Source organism: Myotis brandtii, unplaced genomic scaffold (assembly GCF_000412655.1).
Source record: "Myotis brandtii unplaced genomic scaffold, ASM41265v1 scaffold8, whole genome shotgun sequence".
NCBI classification, from domain to species: Eukaryota; Metazoa; Chordata; class Mammalia; order Chiroptera; family Vespertilionidae; genus Myotis; species Myotis brandtii.
Genome location: NW_005371219.1, coordinates 12,946,742 through 12,972,784, shown reverse-complemented (window position 1 = coordinate 12,972,784; position 26,043 = coordinate 12,946,742). Strand labels below are relative to the sequence as shown.

The window sequence follows — 26,043 nt, the reverse complement described above, 5'->3', positions numbered from 1 at the left end:
GAGAGAGAGAGAGAGAGAGAGAGAGAGGGGGGGGGGCCGGTGCATGAAATTCGTGCACTGGGGTAGAGGGTTCCTCAGCCTGGCCTGCAGTGATGCAGGCATTCCATGCCTGCTTCCCATAGGCCCTCCACGGCTGGGGTGGAATGCTTATGCTGCCCAATCTCAGTGGCTGACCCCCCAGGACTGGGGGACTCCGGCAGGGCTGAGAGGACTGGGCGCTGCCATCTTGTGGCTATGGGCGCTGCCATCTTTTGTGATGGAGTGATGGTTAATTTGCATATTACCCTTTTATTAGATAGGATATACACACAAAGACATAGGGAACAGTGTGGTGACAGCCAGAAGGAAAGAGGGATGGTAGGTAGGTGGAGGCAAAGAGGAGGGGAGAATGGGGATGGAAAGAGACTTTGCTTGGGGTGATGGGTGCACCATATACTGTACAGATGGTTTTTTATTGAGTTGTACACTTAAAACCTGTATAGTTTTGCAAACCAATGTCACCCCAGTAAATTCAATAAACATAAAAAATAAATAAAATGAATATTTGTCTATATGTGTGATATAATGTTATCAGCAAAAGAACAATTTTTTATAATTACAGTAAAAATGAGCAATTTTTAAAACCACATTCAGTCTCTTTACCTTGTTAGAATTGAGTAGATTAGACTATGAGAAGTGTTTGCTTTTTTAAGTAACATTTAAACTTAGCTCTTTTAGAAGTGACAAAGAAGTTTACAGTTCCTTTGTGCTTATAGAGTCTTGTGTTTGAATATTATTACTGTTAGTGGTTACTAAGAGAATGCATTAGTCAATAAAAGCTTTTTTTTTCTCTTCTTTTCAATGCGGCTTCTTTTTATAACTTTAAGTGCTGCTGAAATTTTAAAAGCAAACAAACAAAACCTTGATCATTTTACAGTTAAAAAAAAAAACTACAAGAACAAAATTCTGTTCCAGTTTATAAAACAACTATGGCAAAGTAGGAAGTCTGTTGAGATCTACACTTATTTTACATTATTTTTAATAGGACTCCTGATGCTATGGTTTTCCAGCTGCGCGAATGCTTCCCAGCATGTTTCCTTAGCATTGCAATTGGTATTTAACACTATCAAGCCTTTTATGATTCATAAATGAGCCTTAGAAGACCTCACTATGCTTTGCGTATGCCTCCTGATTGCACTTTTATTATATACAAGGAATGAAATCAAATATTTGTTTTTCAGGGAACTTAAAAAGGCTCCAGGTAATATAAAAAATGGAAAGGCTAAATTAAAAAACAACAACAACAACACAGTTTTTAACTAAATGGGAATTGACTTGCACCATATCTTTGCATTTTGATAGCATGTTGTCTCAATTTTGCACTCTAGTGGAAGCATTCTAATAGTTTAGGGGAAAATTTTGAAGAATAGTAAAATTATAACTATTTTGTTGTATAGGAAAATAACTAACAATAGCAGTGCAAATTAATTTATAATTTCCTATGACCCCAAAATGACAACTGTAAAATATTACTGATAATGTTTGAATCTCTTACTCTAAAATTTCTCAATTCCATCATTTTCAAATTAAGAACAAAAGATAGAATTACATTTTTCACATACCTCCCCACGTGTCGATAAAAAAACCTCCAAACCTGTAGAAAAAATTGATATGTTTATTTGAGCCAAAATCTTTGAGGGCATGCCCAGAAGCAAGAGCTCACTGGATTGAGAAAATGCTCTTGAGGATAGTAGTTTTGCAATTCCTTTCATGCATTGAGAATCAAAGGAAAAAATGTAAAGGAAGTATATGAAATCCATGGTATAGATTAAGAGGGCAGGAAAAGCAAAGCAGGGAAATCTCTATGACCGGATACAAAGTACAATGAAGAAGCACACTCTTCTTTTACACTGGTGGGTACTGGATAGTTAATGGAGATGGTATGAGGGAACAAGATGACAATGAGGGGTTTCCTCTCCTGTTGTGGTGGTCTTGTGCTCTGGTGCCTATGGTTATCCATGGTATAGATTAAGAGGGCAGGAAAAGCAAAGCAGGGAAATCTCTATGACCGGATACAAAGTACAATGAAGAAGCACACTCTTCTTTTACACTGGTGGGTACTGGATAGTTAATGGAGATGGTATGAGGGAACAAGATAACAATGAGGGGTTTCCTCTCCTGTTGTGGTGGTCTTGTGCTGTGGTGCCTATGGTTATATCTTTCAGGGGTCTGGAAAATTACTCTGCTATTTCAAAAGTATGTTATCCTATATGCATAAGAACAGTGGACAGGGAGCACTTAAGAAAGCTACAGGCCTGGGACCTGGGACATAGCTACAGGCCATGATACGCCCAGTTAGAAATTTATGATCAGACCATCCTGTGTTGCTACTTTTGGTCACTAAACTTGTCAGACCTGCCATGTGAGTAGTCCCCAAACTACTAAGGTTTATTTCATAGCCCTTTTTTAAAATTCACACATGAAACCACTGTTTTAAATTTGGTATTCTGGTCCATTTTGTATAAGTTGCTCAATAGTATTCTATCATAGGAATATACCATTTTTACTTAGTCTTCTGTTGAGACGTTCAAGTCACTTCCAGTGTTATGCTATGAAAACCAATGCTGTCATAAAGAGCCTTGTCTTATGTCCTGGAACACCTATGTAAGGACTTCTCTGAAGGACATCCTGAGAAAGGAATTGTTGGTCACAGTTGGCATATATTTTCAATTTTATTAGATATTGACAATATTGTCCTCAAAATTTCTCTTACTAATTTAAATTTGCACTAGTAATATAAAAAGTTTCTGTTTGCAAAATTACTAATTTAAGATTCTCACTGTTTGAATTTGGTGAATCTGCATTTTAGAAATGATCCATATTCCCTCCCTCCTCTCCCCTCCCCCCATATTTTATAGACTTCAGTTTCTCCTTCTTTGAATTGCCCATTCACTTTCATTGACTTTTCTTATTGATACATAGGAATTTGTTACATATTGTTAATATTAATAATGCAACTACTTATCCTAGTAAGAATCATGTCTTTAAATTTATTTAAAGTGTGTGTGTGTGGGCGGGGGTGTGTTTTGGCATGGAAGTTTTAAAGTTTGAGTTTTTCAAATTTACTTATTTTTTCTTTATATCTTGTGATGTTTTTGTTCCTTGTTAGATAAATTCTTTCTTTACTGGACCTCACAAAGATATTCGCTATTTAAGAGAGTGAAGATTTCTGTCTTTAAATTATTCCATCACTCACACTGGTTAGACTTGGATTTAAGAAAAAGATCAGAATTCCTTTTGCTCCCTTTATGAAAATAGATCACCAAATACTCTTAATTACAACATAATTATTAATCATTTTCCTTTCTTTGTAAAAAAACAATTTGAAAAGCAAGTTATTTTTACTTTTAATGGGAAATTCTGTGACTATTATATCAGACATTAGAGTCAAGGGTTTAAGAAAACTACAGGATACATTCCAGGTGAAGAGGAAGAAATTTTCCTCTACTCTTCTAGTTTCTTTCAGCTGATATAATAACTCAATCAATACAAGATAGATTAACAATATAAAAAAGCCAGATGTAATTATATAAGTATGTACAGGAGCCCCACATGCATGAGAAGTTCAGAGACAGAAAGGTAAAAATGAAGTATATATGACATTCTGAGCAAATGAAAGATGTAAGGTGCTTGGAAGCTTCATAGGCGAGTTGGGTAATGCACAGAATAATAAGAGAGCAGAGTTCAGGAATTAGATGTCTCCCTTCCCATATAGATAACTTCTTAAAAGTGATTTTTTGGTAATAACTCTTTTTATAGGCAAGGCTCCCAACTTAAATTCTTTAAAGAAGAGGCAAAAGTTTATCTTATGTCTTCAGGTTTCTCTTATGTTTATATTTTAGTTGAATTGCCTTCAACTAAAAATAATCCACATGCCCAATTAGCACCCGCTGGGGAGACCTGTTCTGAACCCTTCCAATGAAAAGGGCTGATATAATAATTCTTTATAACTAAACTTCTTTTCTAAAAATGAATTTAAGCAGCAAGCTGTTGAAAGTGAAAGGGTACTGTCAAAAAATTCAGAGACAAGGATATTGATCAAGTTTTTCCAGAAGCAGGATATCATAGACAGTATAACTGTGATTTGTACTTTATAATAGACTATGATACTCAACAACCATTTACTATGTGTCTATTAACAACAACTCTTAAATATAATAATTATTTTTTAAAATTTTTTATAAAGCCAATAAGGCATTTTTAAATGTTAAATACTTATTTAAATACAGGTGCAATATAGATTTTGTCCTCATTCTATGTAGTTTCACAGTAATATTAAGGTTATATTTAGAAATATTTGTGCTTTTTAAACTTAAAGATTAAAGTAAAACACTAAAATTTTTTTCTATAATGTATTTTCAAGATTTTTAAAATAAATTCTTTTGCCAACAACCATCTTTTGCTAATAGGCTATTTAATAGTAATTTATAGCAAAACCTAAAGCTAAGAATTATTTTGCAATTATACAATAAATTACAGAATAAATATTTCTCAGGGATACTACTAAGTGCTTAAAATGATTTGTGAACTTAGTTGCTGAAAATATTATGAATATAAATGTTTTGAACATAAATATTATCAGAAAAATATAGCACAAAGCATAATTTGAAGCTTACGAGTAAGTAAAATGCTAAGTTGATATTATAGAGACTCCCATAGATATAGAGAAATTCTTATATGTTCCTATACATCTTATACATAATTTTGCCCCTTATAAAACACTATACGACTAATCAGTTTCACATTGCAGGGCACTGAAACTTTTTCTTAACATAGTCTTCTTAAAAAAATAAAGCTTTCAAAAAGCTTCATAAATGAACAAAATAAAATAGATTGGAATAGAGAGGGCTTGAAGTTAGGATTTTGATAGGTCAAACAAGGTGTTATATAAAAATGAAAATAGGAATATCAACTAAGAGTAAGGGAATTCTGGGAGAAAATTGCCCACCTGAAAAAATCAAAGTTTTAGAATAATTTAAGTCCAATAATGAAAGTTTGCTTTTGAGCCTGGCCACTGTGGCTCAGATGGTTGGAGTGTAGTCCCATACATCAAAAGATGATGGGTTCAATTCCAGTTCAGGGCACATACCCAGGTTGCTGGTTAGATCTCCAGTTGGGGCCCACGGGAGAGGAAGTCAATGGATTTTTCTCTCTCACATTGCTATTTCTCTCTCTTTTCATCTCTCTATGATTAAAAAAAAATTTTTGCATTTGATTCAGACAGTGAATTTACAGTGACACTACTGAAGCAGTTAGCTGTTTAGCTGTTGTATATGGGGCATCTGCGTTAGTAGAGAATAAACACGTCTCTCTCTTTTCATCTCTCTATGATTAAAAAAAAATTGCATTTGATTCAGACAGTGAACTTACTGAAGCAGTGAGCTGTTTAGCTGTTGTATATGGGACATCTGCATTAGTAGAGAGTAAACACTGATTTACATTTATTATTACTGGAAAGGCACCGATTTGCATCAGAATCAACATAAATTATACAAGTTAAACAAATACCTGTGCTTTTTTAAAGGTGACATTTTCTTGAGAACATAACACAAATTGAAACAGAAACATAACAGAGAAAATTCCTAAGAAACTTAATTTAAAAAGGAAACCACATCATTAATTTTCTAAATAGAATACATATTTCTTTGTTAACTGAGACTGGATTTTTCTATCACCTGAAATTATGTAGAGTTCTTTTTCAAAGTAAATTGGAATAATGGAAATGGTACAATTGCTAAAATAGGATATTCTTTATGATATCCCTAAATGTAAGTATAATTCAGTATTATTAATTCAGCATTTTTGTGCCTGTCACAATAGTATACACTGAAGATATAAACATAAATATGAATCCCATGTAAAATAGACATTTAAATAATTTTAATGTACTTCAGGTAATAAGATAATATAGTTATTTCCAACATACTTAGGGGAACCTAAGGGGTATATATATAATCCTCTCTGAGAGGAAAACAGTCAAGGAAGCCATTAAGCTTTAATTATAAGAAAATGACAGATGCTTTTCCAATATACTGTTTTTAGTGTTGCAGTTAATTTAACTTCAGCACATAGTTTACCTGAAGGACATTATTTTATACAACATTGGTTAATTATATAAGTTATAATATTAGGTTGAAAGGTAAAATTGTCATTTTTTTGTTGATTACAATGAATTATCAAGCATTTCATGTGATCTGACCTATATATTGCAGTTAATTTAACTTCAGCACATAGTTTTACCTGAAGGACATTATTTTATACAACATTGGTTAATTATATAAGTTATAATATTAGTTTGAAAGGTAAAATTGTCATTTTTTTTGTTGATTACAATAAAATATCAAGCATTTCATGTGATCTGACCTATATATCTCCCCTACTCATGATACCATTAAAAAGTTTGCGGAAGCTTTTCCTACCTTGGAATTTAAAATTTTAACCTTTGATGATTAATCTAAGAGCAACTCTAGATCCTTTTTTTTTCAAGAAGACCATTGTGGCAAATATTTCTTTCTGATATTTTATAAGCTTCTTTAAGACTCCAGAACTAATTAGAACCAATAAAGAGTCTAAATGATTAAAATGTGGTTTCTAACGAAAACGAGCAAACGAACAACAAAAGCCCTCATTCCTGAAGCACTGTTCAAGGCCCACATTTCCTGCCAGAGCCAGAGCCCTGTCACCATTGTTTAAATCTTGGCAAAGTTCAAAAGGAGCTCATCAGTGCGCAGTGAGAAATACTGTGCACCACTCATTATCCTGCGGAGCCCCTTTGTTCACACAGTCAATTTTTATGCTGTTTGTAAGGTTGTGCAGTTGTAGTCCCTGGATAACAGCCAGGAATAGCCTTAGTAACAAAACAACCAGTGTCTTTCTGTTTTCAAATCAGTCTGTCATTGTGTAAAGAATTTTTTGAATTATGATGTATCTTGTTTCTAGTCAGTACTTTTATGTTATTCCAAGACCCTAAGTAAATGATGTTACTTCTATGCATGTGCTAGCGTAGATTCATTCCCATGCATCTTTTTATATAAATTATATTTTATGATTTGTTATTCAGCTGATGTTGAATTTTCTAATTAGAATATGTAATGTTATACAAATAATAACTGCTTTGATATGCTCTAATATTGTCATACGGTCTCTATGTAAATCATGGTGCACTCAACCAAAGGACTTGTATGCATGCTATAAGCATAACCAATGGATACAGACAGTAGGGGGGTGAGGGCCTATGCTGGGGCACAGGAGTGGATGGGAAGAGGTCAAGGAGGGGAAAAGGAGACATATATAATACTTTCAAAATAAAGAATTTTAAAAAACCATATAAACTTGACCTAGACAATTTTTAAATTGGTACATTATAAGCACACACATATTTTTATCTATATTTACATATGCACATAGTATACACTGTGTATATATGTTTATGAATATATATAAACAGTATACATGTGTTTTAGATTATACTAAAAACAGTTTTTAAAAGAATAAAAATATCTGAATAAACTATGTGCCAGTGTATTGTCAAGGACAATGCCTAAGATGCGTATATCTTTGTGAATAAATTTTTTCAATATTTTCAGGTAGATACCCAGAAGAGGGATTTCAGGCTGATATGGTAACTTTATTCTTAAGTTTTTGAGGAACCTCCATACTGTTTTCCTTAGTGGCTATACCAGTTTACATTTTCACCAGCAGGGAATGAGGGTTCCTTTTTCCCCACAACAGCTCCTCACTTGTTACAATTACTTGTGTTGTTGGTAACAGCCATTCTAACAGGTATGAGGTGGTATCTCATTGTAGTTTTGATTTGCACTTCCCTAATATCTAGTGAATTTAAGCATATTTTCATATATTTGTTAGCCATGTGTATGTCTTCTTTAGAAAAGTGTCTGTTCAGATCCTCTTAACAATTTTTAAATTGGATTGTGAGTTTGTTCGGTTAACCCCTGTCATAGGTGTTTCTAAATCTCTTCTCCCATCAGCTTGGTTCCCTTTTTGTTTTGTTGTGGTTTCTTTCACTGTGCAGAAGCTTTTCAGTTTGATATAGTCCTATTCATTTATTTTTGCCTTTACTTCCATTGCTTTGGGGGTCAAATTCATAAAACGTTCTCTAAGACCAAGGTACATATGTTTAGTACATATTGTTTCTTCTATGTAATTTATTGTTTCAGATTTTATATTTAGGTGTTTGATCCATTTTGAATTACTTCTTGTACATGAAGATAAACTGTAGTTTAGTTTTATTCTTTTGTGTGGCTTTCCAATTTTCACAGCACCATTTATTGAAGAAGTTTTCTTTTCTCCACTGTATGCTTTTAGTTATTTTGTCAAAAATTATACATGTGGTATTTCTGGGCTCTCAATTCTGTTCCATTGGTTTGTGTTTCTGTTTTTCTGCCAATACCATGCTGTTTTGATGATCATAGCTCTGTAGTATAATTCGATGTCAGGTAGGGTGATACCTCTGGTTTCATTCTTTTTTCTTTTCAGAATTGCTTTGGCTATTTGGCTTTTGTGCTCACTAAAACTCTTTGCTCCTTCCCCTCTCTGGGTTGAGCCCTGTAGTGAACTCCACATTGCCTGGCTGCATCTGTGGCTCCTCTGAGCCCTTCTCCCTATCACCTCCCCAATTTTCTCTTTCTTGTCCACCTTTAGATGTTTCAGTGTGTTTATCTTTCAGACTTGTTTGTGCATTGAGCAGGTAATCCTTTGTTGAATTATAGCTGTTCAAATTGTTGAAACTTCAAGGGGAGAGACCATTCTTCTGACCTCCTAAACTCTCTTTCCTTACAGAAGATGCAGCCATCACTATGGACTTTAAACTTCTTGAGTTATTCATTCAGGGGACGTCTCAGCCCCATAATATTTATATATGACTATAATGACATAATAATCATTATCATGACCCAAAGTACACTAACTCTTAGATCACTTCAGAAATGCAACTCTTTTCCTTCATGTTTTGGGTATTTGTTTTTTTGACCCAAATACACTTGCTTTTGACCCTCTAAATCCACAAGTTGTTTCTTTATTTGTTACTCTATATTAATTATTTCCTTTCCTCATGTTTCTCCATATTCAAATTTGTGTCTATGGATTATTGTTACAGCCACACTATTCTAGTACCAAATTTATTTTTTTCTGTTGTTTATAGCTTTTCCCTCCTCAAAATGTATTAATGTTAGTATCTTCTTTACTATATCTGACTTAGAAGAGTAAACTCAGATGGAGAAAACCCAGCAGTTGTGATGAGTGGAACCACTATAAACTGATAGTAATCACAAATGAGCTGTCAACTCTTCCATAGCTGCTAGAAACTCTAGTCACCACACTCTCTTATATTCTGCAACCCTGTTTTCAAATATTTGTTTCTACTTCTCAAGTCTTACAGTCTAACTTGCTACTTATCTTGGAAACCTGTTCTGCTTCCAAGAGAAGTAGCAATCACTGAATGAGAATGTCCTACCTAAATTTTCCACCATCAATTTGACAAGCACTGCTTCATTAGCACCTGTTCTTTCATCTTCTCCTCTAAGTTTAATGGAGAAATTGGCACATCTCCTGTTTACGGATATTCTTTTGCATTCCAACTGTCTATTCAGAAATTTTTAGACAAATGTCTCTTTCTCTGCTTTAGACAGAGAAAGATCCTTTTCCATTTGTATTTTTAAAAATCATGATTTATCAATTTTAAAAAATTCCTTTCAATCTCTAACCACTGTTTTCATTTCCTCTGAGGCAAACTTGTTTACCCAATTGGCTGCACTAGGTATCTCCATTGGCTCACATCTTACCCATGATAAATTTTAAACTAACATGTCACCAAGAATTGTTCTTATTAATTTGTTGGACTTGTGAAATACAGTAGATATTTGTGAGGCGTTATCTTACAGGATCTTAAGGGACTATTTTCACAACCCAATACTCTGTCCTAGAAGCACTCTTTCACTGGTTCCCATAACATTCTCCTCATTTTCCAGTCGCTTGTCTTAGGTCACTGCTTCCCAGTTCTATTTGTTACCTTTATGTATTCTGACTAACTTTTAGCTACTAGTAGCTTATATTATAATTATAAATCATACTGCCTTATTTCTTGTCAGGTAGTATAGTAACATCGAGCTTGACAGACTCCTCTTTAATGAATACCCATAAAAAAAATCCATTCCAAAAATACGGAATAAGCCTGACAAAGCTATGAGCCTTGGGGCTCCTGATTCAAAAGTAGTGTGTGCTGGTCTAGTATTATCCATAAGTTAAAAGTGCTTCATGTGAAATTCAGGTGGCAATGAGAATGGGATATAGACAGAGACATAGATTTCTGGAAGATTAAGACCAATAGCTAAATTATATGGGTTTGAAGATATAAAAACAATCCTTGGAATATGGTAGTGAATGCTCTTACCCAAACGGTGGGCAAGGGGGCAGATTAGGGACTCGCTATCCTGTTAATGAATCTTTAGAAGCTAAGCAGCAAGAGGTGGTATTGAGGTCTACTGTCCAAATAGTGAATTGATCAGGTAAAAGTTATATACCCTTCTCTGGGACCACCCACTATGGAAACAAATTGTGACTGCTGATTGGAAAGTTTGAGTCCCTAATAATTTTAGAATCTATGCTTATTAGCTGCTATATTGGTCTTTCTTACTCATAGTTTAATTCTCAAGTATTCCATGAATCTTCTCCTAACCATTCCATTGATCTCTTCCTCATACAATTCATTGTATTCTTATAGTTCCCCTGGGTATTTATTGCTTTAAGGAGTTTTATATAAGCTTTGGGAGGGATCACATTTAAATGTCTTTGCATCTCCACTCTACCTAGTCTACCAGTAAATACTGATTGTTAGGTCCTGTCATATTATTTCATAGTTGAGAAAATATAAGCTTATTTTATTTTACTATTTATATAACTTTTTTTAAACTAGTGAAAGAAAAGTATCATGGATACAGAATATTAGTATAATTTAGTATTAGTTGCAAATTTTTATTTTTACATTTATAGAAAGATAAATGGATTGATTATAGCTTTCTCTTAATCCTGTAAAAATTCGTGAATTTATAAAAAAAGGTAAGAATTGGTAGCCTTGAAATATAGTAGTATTTTCTCCAGCATGTTATTTACTATTGGATATCAGAGGTTCTATCTGAAATACTTACGAATGAGGAGCTTATTTTTGTTACCCTAAAATTTGGCTGCTTTTCAAGGATAACTATTTTCTTCAAGACCCTTTTTTATTGCATCCAGTTTTCTACTATCAAAAACTATCACAACAGTTGCAGCTAGTATTAGAATTTTTTTTGTGTGTGTTTTCACCTTTGTTTTTTAACATTTATATTCAGATTTACCTGTGAGTTACTCAAGTATTCTTAAATATTTGGTGATATTAAAATCAAGTGAAGAAATACAAGAATGGCCTCGATTTTTATTAACAAACTGTAGAAGTGACCTCAACTCAGTTATTATACTTGAATTATTCAAATATGCTAGGATGAAATTGCTGTTTCTCAATGACATTGACAGAAAACAGTGACTTTGTTCTTGTTAAGAGAAGATCTTTGTAGGCTGATGGTCAGATAGGCGATGTAGGTGCAAGGTCATGTCACAGGTTCAGAAATACTGTGCACAGTTCCTTCTGTTCATTTTCTTTTCTTTCTATTATTATTTATATAATGCTAAGTTATCACATCATAGAAATGTTGTTTATCTTAAATATTTAATAGGTTGTATAATATTTTACCAAATTCTAAGGCACAATTAATTTTTTTGCTGTTGAATTTGAATAAGTTAATTTAAAGAGATCATATTTATAGGGTAAAGATAAAGAATAAATAACAACAGTATTTCATTGTTGAGTAAAAATATACTGAGACTGAAATGAGAGGTGCAATGACACAATTTTCTCTTCTAAATCTGTCATCTTTTGTTTATGATCGGAGTATGTTTTCATGCAGTGTTTCATACTTCAGTGGGATTTTTCTGGAGAGGATCAATAGGATGATGAAATTGGGAGGTGATTGGGAGGGCTATAGACATGCGCGCTGCACCTCTAGAATACTCAGCTCATTTACACGCAGAGCCTTTGTAACTCGCAAGGCCATCTGCAAAGACTACTCTGTTCAGACCTCACAGGGCCTTCCCCTGGCCTAAGAAGTCTTGAGTCAGTGCCAGGACCTTGGAGAGGCCATCTCTCTCCATATTATTAAAAACAGTGGCCTCCTTTTCTCCCCTAGTCACATTCTGATTCTCTTACCATGCTTTATTGTCCTTCATAACACCCTTTACTACCAGAAATTACATCTTCTATTTTTTTCATGTTTAGTGTCTGTCTCTTCATTTTGTCTTTGCAGTGTTATGAGCATCTAGAACAACTCTTATTAGAGAACAATCACTCAGGAATAAATGTTTGTTTAATAAATTGGTGAATTGTGCAATGATAAATGAATAAGTGAGTGAATGACTTCAGATAGATGGTGACATTTTACATATTCTCCCTCATACCTTAATTTTTTATTAAACAAAGATTGACTAGTTATATTTAAACCTTTACAAAACTTCATTTAAAAACACAGATTCATGGAATTTTATTAGTTATGGGCATCAGAGAAAACATGTTACAAAATATTTTTGTTAGAGAATTAATTTAAATACCTGTGTGTCCCATACTTTGCCTTAGGCCTGGGGCATAGTTAAACTATGTTAATAATTTGTCAAGGAAATTTTGTTATTGTGATTAATATTCTAAATAATAGTGTTCTGAATTCAATTTTAAAATTATTCTATATTAGCTAATATTCTGTTTTAAAATAAACTGATCATAATAATAATTTATATCATTGATTATTTACAACTGTTATAATTTACCTATTATTTTTAAAATAGAGCCTGGAAATCCAATGTGCTTAATCCATTATCCCCTGAAGAATGATATACCAGATCAGAATTATAAGTTCACAATTCCATTAAAAAGGTTTCTTGTAGTTCATAGTCATTCATCATAGTGCTAGTAGTTGTTTCTTGGTCCACTGGTTGTGTTCCCATAGCATTTAAATGGAGAAATGAAAAAAGGCTTAGCAGAAAATATATAGAAGAAATAACAGCTTAAATCAGTAACAAGAAATTCTGTGAAAGTTTCACGGGTTCAATAAATAACATGATGTTTTAAGTAATATTTTGAGTTGCTTCTAATTTTTTATTTTGAATCTTTGCACATAAAGTTGTTTCAAAGAAGCCATCTATCATCTATCTCTTCTCAACTACATGCTTGATAAATACATATTTTTAAAGTTTGAATAGTATTGTGTATATTTCCTTAGTTTTCATGTAGGTTTAAATATAACTATAAGGATTATATAATATAATATATTTAAGTGATTATATCTGGCAGGATTAAAATGTTTTTACTTATACTATAATTTTATAAGAGATTATTTTAAAATTAGGAAACCCTCAATACCCAAAATCTGGAACAGAAAATGTCAGGGACACCATTATTCAGTGCTTTGATGATGAATAATAGATACACTAAATTCCACTTTGGAGCATTGATATTTATGATTTCAGAATATTTTCAATAGAAGTTTAGTTTTCTTGAAATTAACAATGTAAAACAACCCCTCAATTTCTCTGTGCCTTTTTCCTCCCAAGAATTCTACTAAGACATTAAATATAAATAAATATTATGGAAATACTGGATTGTGAGGGGAAGATATTGTGACAATTTTAATATAGCAATGTTAATATTTATAAATATTTCAATTGAGAGTTTATAATAAAATCAGATCTGGGTAGGAATGAAACAAAACAAAACAAAACAATTGAACCTGCCCCCATCTTCAAACTGTCAAACTTTAGGCATATTTTGGAGCCATGGCTCTTCTGCACAATTACCAGTTGAGAAGTTTGTTCCTCATTCTGTCAGTAATGGCATGTTGGGTAGATCTAGTCAATATCATTTGAAATTATCAGTAGGTTTACATAGGTTTATTAATAAAGTAATAGCTGCTGAAGCAACAGCTGAACTACTACTGCATGTGTTTAATTTTATTCTTCATTATCCCTACTTCAGTCCTAAATGTGTGAAACAAAGCTCCGTGTTTTATAACTCAGTTGCCTACTTTACTTCCACTGGATACTATATGCTTAATACTTGTTTTGTTGAAAAGCAACGGATGGCATATTTCTCAAGTATAAGTTTATGTTTTCTATAAATCTACAAATGGATATTAGGTTGTGTACTGTATGAAATATATGTAATTTATAAAAATTTGAAGTTAGGTTTTCACACATATAACTTTGATCTTATTAAAATTTTTGTTAACCACAACCTAATGGGCATTAACATAATGGTATTTGGTGAGTTCTTATTTGTTATAATAACTAAACCCCAGTTTACCACTGATATATTATAGAAATATGTCAGCAGTTAATCAGTTGTATAAAAATAGAAATCAAGCACATGAAAAATCTCACTGTTTTAAGAAGACAAAACTCAAGAATAATGTCTTCTATAATTAGGGAAATATTGGAGAAAGAATGAGCAATAATTATAATTTTATTCATTCACTCATCCATTTAATGACTATGCTGTGCCAGGCACTGTACTAGGCACTGGAGAAACAGAATTGAACAGAGAAACTCCTTACTCAAAAGGAACTTACTTTCCACTGGAAGGAGGCTGACAATAAATGACACTTTCTGATAATTATATAAGTTTTTTTAATAAAATGAAAACCTGGTAAGGAGATGAAGAGTGATAGAATGAGTGGTTACAAAAGATCCCTTTGAGTGACTGACATCAGAACAGACATGTGGATGAAGTGAAAGAATAAGCCATGTGGATGTATAAGGGCCAAGCTTTCCAGACAGAAGGAATAACAGTACACAGGTTTAGAAATTAGTAAGACAGCCAGAATTTTAAGAACAAAAGTGATTCAACTAAAACCATACAGTTGATAAAATCTGATGTTGAGGAAGTAGCTAGGAGCCACCTCTTTTAGTAATTTGTAGGCTGAGATTAGATTTTATTCCAGGTGTGCTAGAAGTTATTGGAGCATTCTGAGCAAGATGTGATAATCTGGTATGTCTTTTAAAAATAACTTTCTGGTCTTTGGATAAAGAACAGACTCTAGTTGGTCAAGGAAAGCAGGGAACCAATTAGGAGGCCTTGTTAAGAATCCAGGAGGTATGAAGGTGTGACTAGGTAGATAGCGGTAGAGATTGTTTGCCATATGTACAAAAAGTAAACTATGTTTCCTAAAAGTGCACACAGAGGCAAAGCATTTGTTCACATTATATATTGCAAACAGTTTAGGAAGGTGTGATCTCACTTATAAGTGATATTAGTATGTATAATTAACCTGGTTAAATATCTTAAAGTATTTCCAATGTATCCATATGCAGGTGCTACTTTAATTATTTTACCCACTTATTAAGGATTTCAAAACATCATAGGAAAGAAAAAAATACAAAGAACTGGGTTTTTGTTGTTAAATTACAAGAACTTACAGAAGGATACATGAGATGTTTCCCGGACCAAATCAAAAATAATGTTATTATGTTCTTTGATTAGTAGGACTTCATAAATGTTCTCAATATGATCAAATTTGGAGTTATTGTGCTATTAAGATATGCTTTTATCTATTTTTGTATTAGAGAATTGAATAATACATCAAAATGTAAAGTTATCATTTTTCATTGAGACTTTAATCAAATGATTGCCATTAGCTATATAACTCCATAAAAAGAATTATTCTGTTCTCCCTAGATGGTTAGTTCACTATAAATTGTATTACTGTACCGATAAATCTTACTTCTAGAGTAAAATCAGAAAAAGAGTTTAATTTAAAAATTCTCTGAGTGATTTTCTTTGAAAATTTTTAGTAAGTTAAATTGAAACTGTATTCAGCAAATATTTACTAAGCAGTTTCTAAGTGTCAGATTTTGTCTAGTGCCTGAAGGATGTTAGAATGATTAGGATCATAGGCCTGCATAAGATAATTCGGAAGTTTCACATAGAATGATAGAATATCAAATTGATACTAAATTAATAACGTAGTCACTTCCCAGACATCTTTGTGAAATTTCCAGGGAGAAATACTTTGCCATTCCCTTTAGTTCAGAGCTATGTGCTTTGATTGAAGGGAATGCCTGTAGGTGTCAAAGTAATCACACTCTCATAGAAACAGAAACAATACAATTACAACGATATGTATATTTAACCTTTCATATCATATTAGTTGAGTTAAATGTGAAAAAAGTCAGCAATAACACAACAAATTATTGTTAACAGGTTCAGTTACATGGTTAAGTTTATAAGTGCTATAAAAATTCATTTAGAAGAAAATGTTTATAGAATGTTCAGAAAGGTTCACAAAAAAAACATCAACAGAGATGTGTCTTATAGAATTTGCATAGTGACAGAAAGGGAAGATCATTTTGGGCTGGAAAACACAGAAATAGTGTAGCAGAAGAAATGGTCATGATGTATTTGAATGATAATACAAGAAAAATAGTGGGAAATGAGTATAGTTAAGTCATCTTTGGAGCCATACATTTTAAAATATTTTTTATTGATTTTCTGCGAGAGGAAGGGAGATGGAGAGGGAGATAGAAACATCAATGATGATAGAGTATCATGAATCAGCCACCTCCCAAATGACCTCCACTGGGGGTCAAGCCTGCAACCCTGGCATGTGCCCTGACCAGGAATCGAGTAGTGACCACCAAGCCATGCTGTCCGGGCGCCATGCTTTTTAAAACTCTCACAATTGTTTTTTTCACCTATAAAAAGGATATCACATTACATATCTGATAGAGCTGTTTTGAGGATTAATGGAAGTGATTTGGGCAAAGAATATAACTCAGTTTGGACCCCTAATGGCCACATTTAATGCTACCTAGTACTTTGATATTTCTTTTGCCTGCTGCTGCCACCCTACCAATTCAAGCCTTTGTCAACTCAGACTTTCTTTAAGCTGCACCACTAGTATAATAGGTAGAATGATTTGGTAAATCCTTTGCTAAACCAATCAGGTAGAAGTGAGCTTTCCCTTTTCTTTGTACTATTCATATGACATAACAATTCACTTACATTTATTTTTCTTTTGCTAAAATAGATTTTAAAACAATTTTGACCACTAGTTTCTCCTAAAACAAGATTACTTTATTCCTTAAAATAATAAAATCAATTACTGAATCTATTTTCATCAAATCATAACCTATATCAACAAAGATAAAAACTTCTTGAATTGTTTAATTTTACCATCAGGCTCTTTTCTTCCACTGCTCAGCCTTTAATAATATGAAATTTGATGAGAAAATACCATATCTATCATTATAAACATCTTTATTATAATGACATTTTGATTAGATTTCAAAATGATCATATTATTAGTAGACTTGTAATGAAGTTAGATCTTATTTATGGAGAATGCTATTATGTATAAGTAAATACTCATATTTTCTGCTGCAAGATAATCCTGAAGATTGTTTAAATGGATTTAAAAATATATTTGATGTGCAATTAGAGGCTGCTTATTTTTGGAAAGCAGTTTTATTTATTTATTTTTTTAATATATTTTATTGATTTTCTACAGAGAGGAAGGGAGAGAGAGATAGAGAGTTAGAAACATTGATCAGCTGCCTCCTGCACATCTCCTACTGGGGATGTGCCCACAACCCAGGTACATGCCCTTGACCGGAATCGAACCTGGGACCCCTCAGTCCGCAGGCCGACGCTCTATCCACTGAGCCAAACCGGTTTCGGCAAGGCTGCTTATTTTTGATAATTAATGTTTAATAAGTTTATGTGCTTTGCTATTAATAATAACAATTAAGTTCTAATTAATTAATCCCCATAACTCATTAAATCCCACTGACTGGGGATGTAGTTAAAACAACCAATTGTAGTTTTTTTTAAATTAATAAATAGACTTGTATTAGAGAGGTTTTAGGTTTACATAAAAATTGTGCAGAAAATAGAATTTCCATATACCTTCTCCCATCCTACCACTGTCCTCCCCCTAGTTTCCCTTATTAACTGCTTCGATTAGTGTAGTACCTTTGTTACAGTTGTGAACCACTATTTACACATTATTATTGGCTAACATCTATAGTTTACATTAGGATTCATTCTTTGTGTTGCTCAGTTTTATGGATTTACAGGGTTATGTACCCACCATCGTAGTTTTTGCAGAGTAGTTTCACTGCCCTAAAAATGTTATATGTTCCATCTATTCATTTTTCCCTGTTGTCTTGAAACTTTGGTGACCACAGATCTTTTTACTCTCCATAGTTTTGCCTTTTCCAGAATGTCATGTAGTTGGAATCATTCTCTATAAAACCTTTACAGACTGATAGCTTTCACTTGGTCCCATGCATTTAAGGTTCTTCCATGTCTTTGATGGCTTGGTAGCTCATTTCTTTTTATTGCTGAATAATATTTCATTACATGGATGCATCATTGTCTGTTGATCCATTTATTTTTTATGAAATGTTTAGAAGTGTCTGTTTATAGTTTTTTTTCCCTAAAAACTAATTTCTTTTGTAATTTAAAGTATATTACTATGTAACTTTTGTCCCTTTTTCATTTTATATTTGGAATCAAAATTTTATTTTAAGCAATGCTGAGTAAATTTTAAAATGTTATATATGAATGGTCACTATTATTAAGATAAGAACAACTTTTTTGAAATCATGTATGGGGTCTTTTCCCCCCATCATCATTTATCCCCTCTGTGCTTTCTTCCGTCTCCACCCCACCCCCTTGCAATCACCACACTGTTGTCCATGTCCATGAGTTCTCTCTTTTTTTGCTCAATCTCTCCAACTCCCTAACAACCTACACTATCTGCCTGCTCTCTATCTATGAGTCTCTCTCTATTTTGCTTTGTATTTCAGCTTATTTTGCTTTGTTCACTAAGTTCCACATATGAGTGAAATCACATGGTATTTGTCTTTCTCAGAATAAATATATGTTATTTGAATTGTTTCATAACTTTTGTTTATATTATATTTTGAATTAAACATTTTTACTAGTTCAAAACATATTCACTTATATGCTTTACTAGAGGCCCTGTGCACGAATTGCCCTGTGCACAAAATTTGTGCACTGGGGGGGGGGGGAATCCCTCAGCCCAGCCTTCCCCCTCTCAAAGTCTGGGAGTCCTCAGGGGATGTCCTACTGATGGCTTAGGCCCGCTCCCCATGGGATCCCCCCTATGGGGAGCGGGCCTAAGCCACAGCCTGGCCTCCCTCTGCAGGATGATCTGGGGCTGCTGGGGCCAGGCAGCAGCGGCAACTTAGGCACAACCCCCTGCCTCCGCTCCAGGCCTACCGGGGCCTGGCAGTGGCGGTGGCTTGGACACACCCTCCTGCCTCTGCTCTGGGGCTGCTGGGGCCCAATGGCAGTGGCAGTTTGGGCACAACCCCCTGCCTCCACTCTGGGGCTGCTGGGGTCCAGGCTGCCCCCCTGCATGTAGTTCTCTCAGGCTCTGGATCACGCCTGCGTGTTGTTCTCTCAGGCTCGGGGCTGCACCTAGCCCCTCTTCCTGAGCTGGTCATGACCATTATGGCATCCTGGCCTAATTTGCATATTACTTCATGTAGATATAGATAGATATAGATATAGATATAGATGATAGATATAGATATAGAGATAGAGATAGAGATAGAGATAGAGATGATATAGATAGATATAGATATAGATATAGATATAGATATAGATATAGATAAATAGATATGTGGTGAAAGTTTGCTTTCCCTGTGCCTGGAAGAGGGAGGTTACAAAATGAAGCCACACAATGATAAACTGTGTTGTACACATATTCAGCCCCCAGACAGAAGCAAAGCCCCAATTCATGTTGTTCATTTTTTTAACCTGGAATCTTTGCTTCTTAAATTATCATTTTCTTTCCCTAACAAATTTGTTTACTTTGCAAACCATTTTTACTTCTTTTTTTTCTCTCTAAGAGGCACTGCTGTCTCCTTCCTGTGCAACATATTCCTTCTGCATAAACTCTGCACCTATCCTCTAAATTCTCAGAGACTATAGTCTATTAATCACTACCCTTGCTTCTGTGCATTTCTTTTCCATCTCTATGAATTATTTCATAAGTAAGTAAGTGAATTAAAGAATGATGTCTCCCTGATTATTTCATCTCTATTTTCTGAGATGCATGTCATCGTTGTTTCTAGGTATAGATTTCAATAGCTTATTTTTCTATATATGTGTGTGTATATATACATAAAGATATATATATATGTATATAAAGATATACTATATGAAGATATATATATGTGTGTGTGTGTGTATATATATCTATATCCTATATAATAAAAGCCTAATATGCTAAGTGTCCAATCATCAGGTCGGCCATTCAACCAATCAAAGCGTAATATGCTAATGCTATGCTAAGGCCACTCAACTGCTCGCTGTGATGTACACTGACCACCAGGGGGCAGACACTCCGACCAGTAGGTTAGATTGCTGCTGGGGTCTGGCCATTTGGGACTGAGTGAGATGGGCCAGACATGCCCTGGAGCCTTCCCGCAGTACCTCCCCCAGCTGGCCAACTTCCCGCATCCCTCCCCGGCCCTGATTGTACACTGGTGGTTCCTTGGCCTGGCCTGCACCCTTTCACAATCCAGGCTGAGGGACTCCTCCCCCCACCCAGTGCACGAATTTCGTGCACTGGACCATATATATATATATATATCTTTGTTGAAAGAAGTATTAGAGATGTCCTATTTTTCCCCCCATTGACCCCTTTTAGTCATTTCCTGCCCTCCACCCCAGGCCTTCACCACACTAGTCTGTGTCTATGGGTTATGTTATATGCATAAAAGTTCTTTGGTTGATCTCTACCCTTCTTCTCACCCACCCCCATCCTTTCTCTGAGATGCCACAGTCTGTTCCATGCTTCTGTGTCTCTGTCAATAGCTTAGTTTTATGTCCTGGTTCCAATGCTCAACAATTAGCTCTATGAAAAGGAACAGGTTTTTAACTTCTCATGAATTCAGTTTTCTTATCTTACCACAGTGCCTGTTGCATAGAAAATGCTTAAGGCATATTAGTAATCATTATTGTTAAGTTGATAATTTCTTGATTTATAAATATGATGATAACTTCCCAGGACCCTAAAGACCTATTTTCTTTCCTAATTTTTTCCAAACACGAGGTTTTGCTTTATTGCATGACATTTGTATAAAAACAATATTATTGAAATCTGTAAGACATCATGTAATTATCAACAAAGTAATTATTAACTGTACACTTAATATAGGTGGACATATAATCTAAAATTTAAAAAATAGTTTCAAAAAAGTACATAAAAATTTAACATGACAAGCTTTTAATTGTGGTTTGTATTTGTAGTTTTGTGTTGTTAAAAAGTCCTCAAATGTACTATAAGAAAGTTCCTTTTTTTAAATCCTCACCCCAAGATATTTTTAATAGATTTTAAAGAGAGAGAAAGGGCGAGAGAGAGAGAGAGAGAGAGAGATTGATTGGTTGCCTCTAATATGTGCCCCGTGCCCCAACCAGGAATCCAACTACTAACCTAGGTATGTGCCCTGTCCAATAATCGAACCCGAAACCTTTTTGGTCTGTGGGATTACACTGCAACCAACTGAGCCAACTGAGGCTGGAAAGTCACTTTTTATAAATTGTACTGGGGGTCATGTCAAATTATAAACTGTAAAAATTAATTATCTTTATGGAATTAGAAAGCTAACATTGTGATACTGTATTCATACTAACTTGAATCAGTTTTCAATTCTCACTCAAATTAAATTAATATAACACTAATAACCTAAAAAAATCTCTTTTCTAACCAACAAGAGTCTATCAAATTCAAACTATTCATGTTCAACAATCAAATATCTAAATAGGCCTGAGTGGTGAGACCTAGATTCGAAGCAGGTTGGTGTTAAGCCACGTAATGTGTCTTCCAGTGGAAACCTTCTCTGAAGGCTTGCCTTATGAGCAAGCTACGCATTTAAAGTTCCTAGGGCTAGACATTCAGTTCTTTCAGAGATATACTATCCTTTTGTGTTGTCTGACCATCTAAACCAAACATTTCTCACAACCTCTCTTCACTGATGGTTTCAGGTCTGTCGATCTTATTCTCAAGAATTAGTATAGACACATAGTAATGGTTTCTTCAGTCGTTAGTGAATCAAGTTCTTCTTTTGATTTGTTTTAGTATGTGGAGCAATGTTGTTTCTCCCTCATTATCCCAAAGAAATACATACCCAAAACAATTAAAGGAATACCAATTTTCCAGTTTTCTTATATAATCCCAGAAACTGTAGCACACTGCTGAAACCACTGTCAATCCAGTCAAAGATGAAGGGCATATGCATATTCTGTAGCTTCTGCAATTGGAGGGAATGCAATTCTTTGCTTGGCTTAAGCCCCACACCTTCCAAAACCCAACTGCAAAACAATTGGGCTCCCTCCTCTCTGGTTCTGGGTGCATCACCCGAGAACTGCAGCTGCCAAGTCACTACAGCTCGGCAGCTCCTGTGTTGAGCATCTGCCCCCTGGTGGTCATTGCACATCATAGCTACCGGTCGGACGGTTGGATGGTCATATATATATATATATATATCTTTATTGTTGAAAGTATTAGAGATGTCCTATTTTTCCCCCCATTGACCCCTTTTAGTCATTTCCTGCCCTCCACCCCAGGCCTTCACCACACTAGTCTGTGTCTATGGGTTATGTTATATGCATAAAAGTTCTTTGGTTGATCTCTACCCTTCTTCTCACCCACCCCCATCCTTTCTCTGAGATGCCACAGTCTGTTCCATGCTTCTGTGTCTCTGTCAATAGCTTAGTTTTATGTCCTGGTTCCAATGCTCAACAATTAGCTCTATGAAAAGGAACAGGTTTTTAACTTCTCATGAATTCAGTTTTCTTATCTTACCACAGTGCCTGTTGCATAGAAAATGCTTAAGGCATATTAGTAATCATTATTGTTAAGTTGATAATTTCTTGATTTATAAATATGATGATAACTTCCCAGGACCCTAAAGACCTATTTTCTTTCCTAATTTTTTCCAAACACGAGGTTTTGCTTTATTGCATGACATTTGTATAAAAACAATATTATTGAAATCTGTAAGACATCATGTAATTATCAACAAAGTAATTATTAACTGTACACTTAATATAGGTGGACATATAATCTAAAATTTAAAAAATAGTTTCAAAAAAGTACATAAAAATTTAACATGACAAGCTTTTAATTGTGGTTTGTATTTGTAGTTTTGTGTTGTTAAAAAGTCCTCAAATGTACTATAAGAAAGTTCCTTTTTTTAAATCCTCACCCCAAGATATTTTTAATAGATTTTAAAGAGAGAGAAAGGGCGAGAGAGAGAGAGAGAGAGAGAGATTGATTGGTTGCCTCTAATATGTGCCCCGTGCCCCAACCAGGAATCCAACTACTAACCTAGGTATGTGCCCTGTCCAATAATCGAACCCGAAACCTTTGTGACCTGTGGGATTACACTGCAACCAACTGAGCCAACTGAGGCTGGAAAGTCACTTTTTATAAATTGTACTGGGGGTCATGTCAAATTATAAACTGTAAAAATTAATTATCTTTATGGAATTAGAAAGCTAACATTGTGATACTGTATTCATACTAACTTGAATCAGTTTTCAATTCTCACTCAAATTAAATTAATATAACACTAATAACCTAAAAAAATCTCTTTTCTAACCAACAAGAGTCTATCAAATTCAAACTATTCATGTTCAACAATCAAATATCTAAATAGGCCTGAGTGGTGAGACCTAGATTCGAAGCAGGTTGGTGTTAAGCCACGTAATGTGTCTTCCAGTGGAAACCTTCTCTGAAGGCTTGCCTTATGAGCAAGCTACGCATTTAAAGTTCCTAGGGCTAGACATTCAGTTCTTTCAGAGATATACTATCCTTTTGTGTTGTCTGACCATCTAAACCAAACATTTCTCACAACCTCTCTTCACTGATGGTTTCAGGTCTGTCGATCTTATTCTCAAGAATTAGTATAGACACATAGTAATGGTTTCTTCAGTCGTTAGTGAATCAAGTTCTTCTTTTGATTTGTTTTAGTATGTGGAGCAATGTTGTTTCTCCCTCATTATCCCAAAGAAATACATACCCAAAACAATTAAAGGAATACCAATTTTCCAGTTTTCTTATATAATCCCAGAAACTGTAGCACACTGCTGAAACCACTGTCAATCCAGTCAAAGATGAAGGGCATATGCATATTCTGTAGCTTCTGCAATTGGAGGGAATGCAATTCTTTGCTTGGCTTAAGCCCCACACCTTCCAAAACCCAACTGCAAAACGCGAAGGCTGCTGTGGTCCCAACTCGTGTCAGTTCGTTCTGGGCTGGCAATCTCTTCCTGATTTTTTAGGGAAATAACTTCGTCTCTCCATAGCTATTCTCAAAGATACTCTATCCAAGCATCTGGGTGGTTCTCTTTCTGCCACACCCCAAGAATGCAGACAATTACATACCCAAAGTAACAGTATTAACAAACCCAGCCACTTAGAGAAGTTTCTTCCACAAGTCCTCCAACAATTCCTGACCCAAGGAAAAATAGAGGCCCAATTTTATTCTTTGATATGCCTTTCTATTGCTCTCTACAATGAGCATTTCTATATTGTCTGAACACTCAGTATGTTTACAAAAAGAAAAGGAAAGTAGAAATATAATTTCTCATCATAGATGGAATAGATGCCTTTGTTATTTTAAAATATTTTAATTATTTCTTTCATATATTAGAGCTTAGGTTCATCCCTGACAGATGGTTATAACATAATGAGTGAAAACATTAGTAATTTAACATATTTAAGCTACCGTGGAAAATTAGCGACTTCATGAAAATTGAAAAACTCATTTCCTAATGCGATTTAGATTTAGGCAATGCTGCAAGAATTTTCATTAAATAATATAAAAACAAATTAGAGATATAGAAAGAAAAATCAGGGACAGTAAACACCATCATATTAAAATATGATTTCACAATGTTAACTATTTAAAGACTAACTGCTTTTACTGGTAACTGCACTTTTTCTTGTTAAAACAAGAAAAGAGATGTTTATTATCAGCTAAATGATTTGAGGTAGCTATTATTATAAGCATTTAGAATTTGGCCAACATATTTATAATATTATAATTGACTAGAGGCCCGATGCACGAATTCATGCACTGATGGAGTCTGGCCGGCTGCCCTGATTGGGGCCTATCAGACCTGCTGGCCAGGGGAAGGGCTGCAGGCTGTTGGCTGGCTGCTCCCCCTCTCCCCCGTTGTACTCCCGGTGGAGGGGACAATTTGCATATTAGCCTTTTATTATATAGGATATTAAATGACTTTTAACGTTGAGATTTAAAGTAAGTATCTTTTAGTGGTGTAATAATTCAGGTACTGAATGTATAATTGTTTCTTCAGTATTTTCATCATAAGGTTTTTTTTCTTTCCCTTTATACTTGCAGTAAATCTTGGTTTGCTAATCCAGATGCACATAGAAATGAGTAGCAGAGGAAAGCAGTGGGGAATGTTTTACATGTTAATTCAATCTTTACTGAGACAATTGTCAAGTGTAAAGTCTTTGTTTTAATCAGGTTACTGATTTCTTTCTTGTGACTTAGAATTTTTCTTTTCATTTTTATGTTTCTCTCTACAGAAAGCTGACCTTGCAGTTGCTCCACTGGCTATTACCTACGTTCGTGAGAAGGTCATCGACTTTTCCAAGCCCTTTATGACACTTGGAATAAGTATTTTGTACCGCAAGCCCAACGGTACAAACCCAGGCGTCTTCTCCTTCCTGAATCCTCTCTCCCCTGATATCTGGATGTATATTCTGCTGGCTTACTTGGGTGTCAGTTGTGTGCTCTTTGTCATAGCCAGGTAACATGCTCACTTTTGTGATTTTTTTGGCAATTGTTACCTCCTTTTTCTAACTAATAATTGTCAAAAGTCACAATCAGTTTTCTTTTTAT

At 34.5% G+C, this 26,043-nt stretch overlaps 1 protein-coding gene across 6 annotated transcripts in view; it reads left to right on the top strand.

Moving 5' to 3' along the window:
• Positions 1-26,043, top strand: part of GRIK2 (glutamate receptor, ionotropic, kainate 2) — a 580,918-nt gene that overhangs the window by 414,232 nt on the left and 140,643 nt on the right. For all 6 annotated transcript variants that reach the window (XM_005883802.2, XM_014531347.1, XM_014531350.1 and 3 more), the window contains one exon: positions 25,728-25,951. In XM_005883802.2, the coding sequence (XP_005883864.1) occupies positions 25,728-25,951 (224 nt within the window). The remainder of the gene's footprint in view (positions 1-25,727; positions 25,952-26,043) is intronic.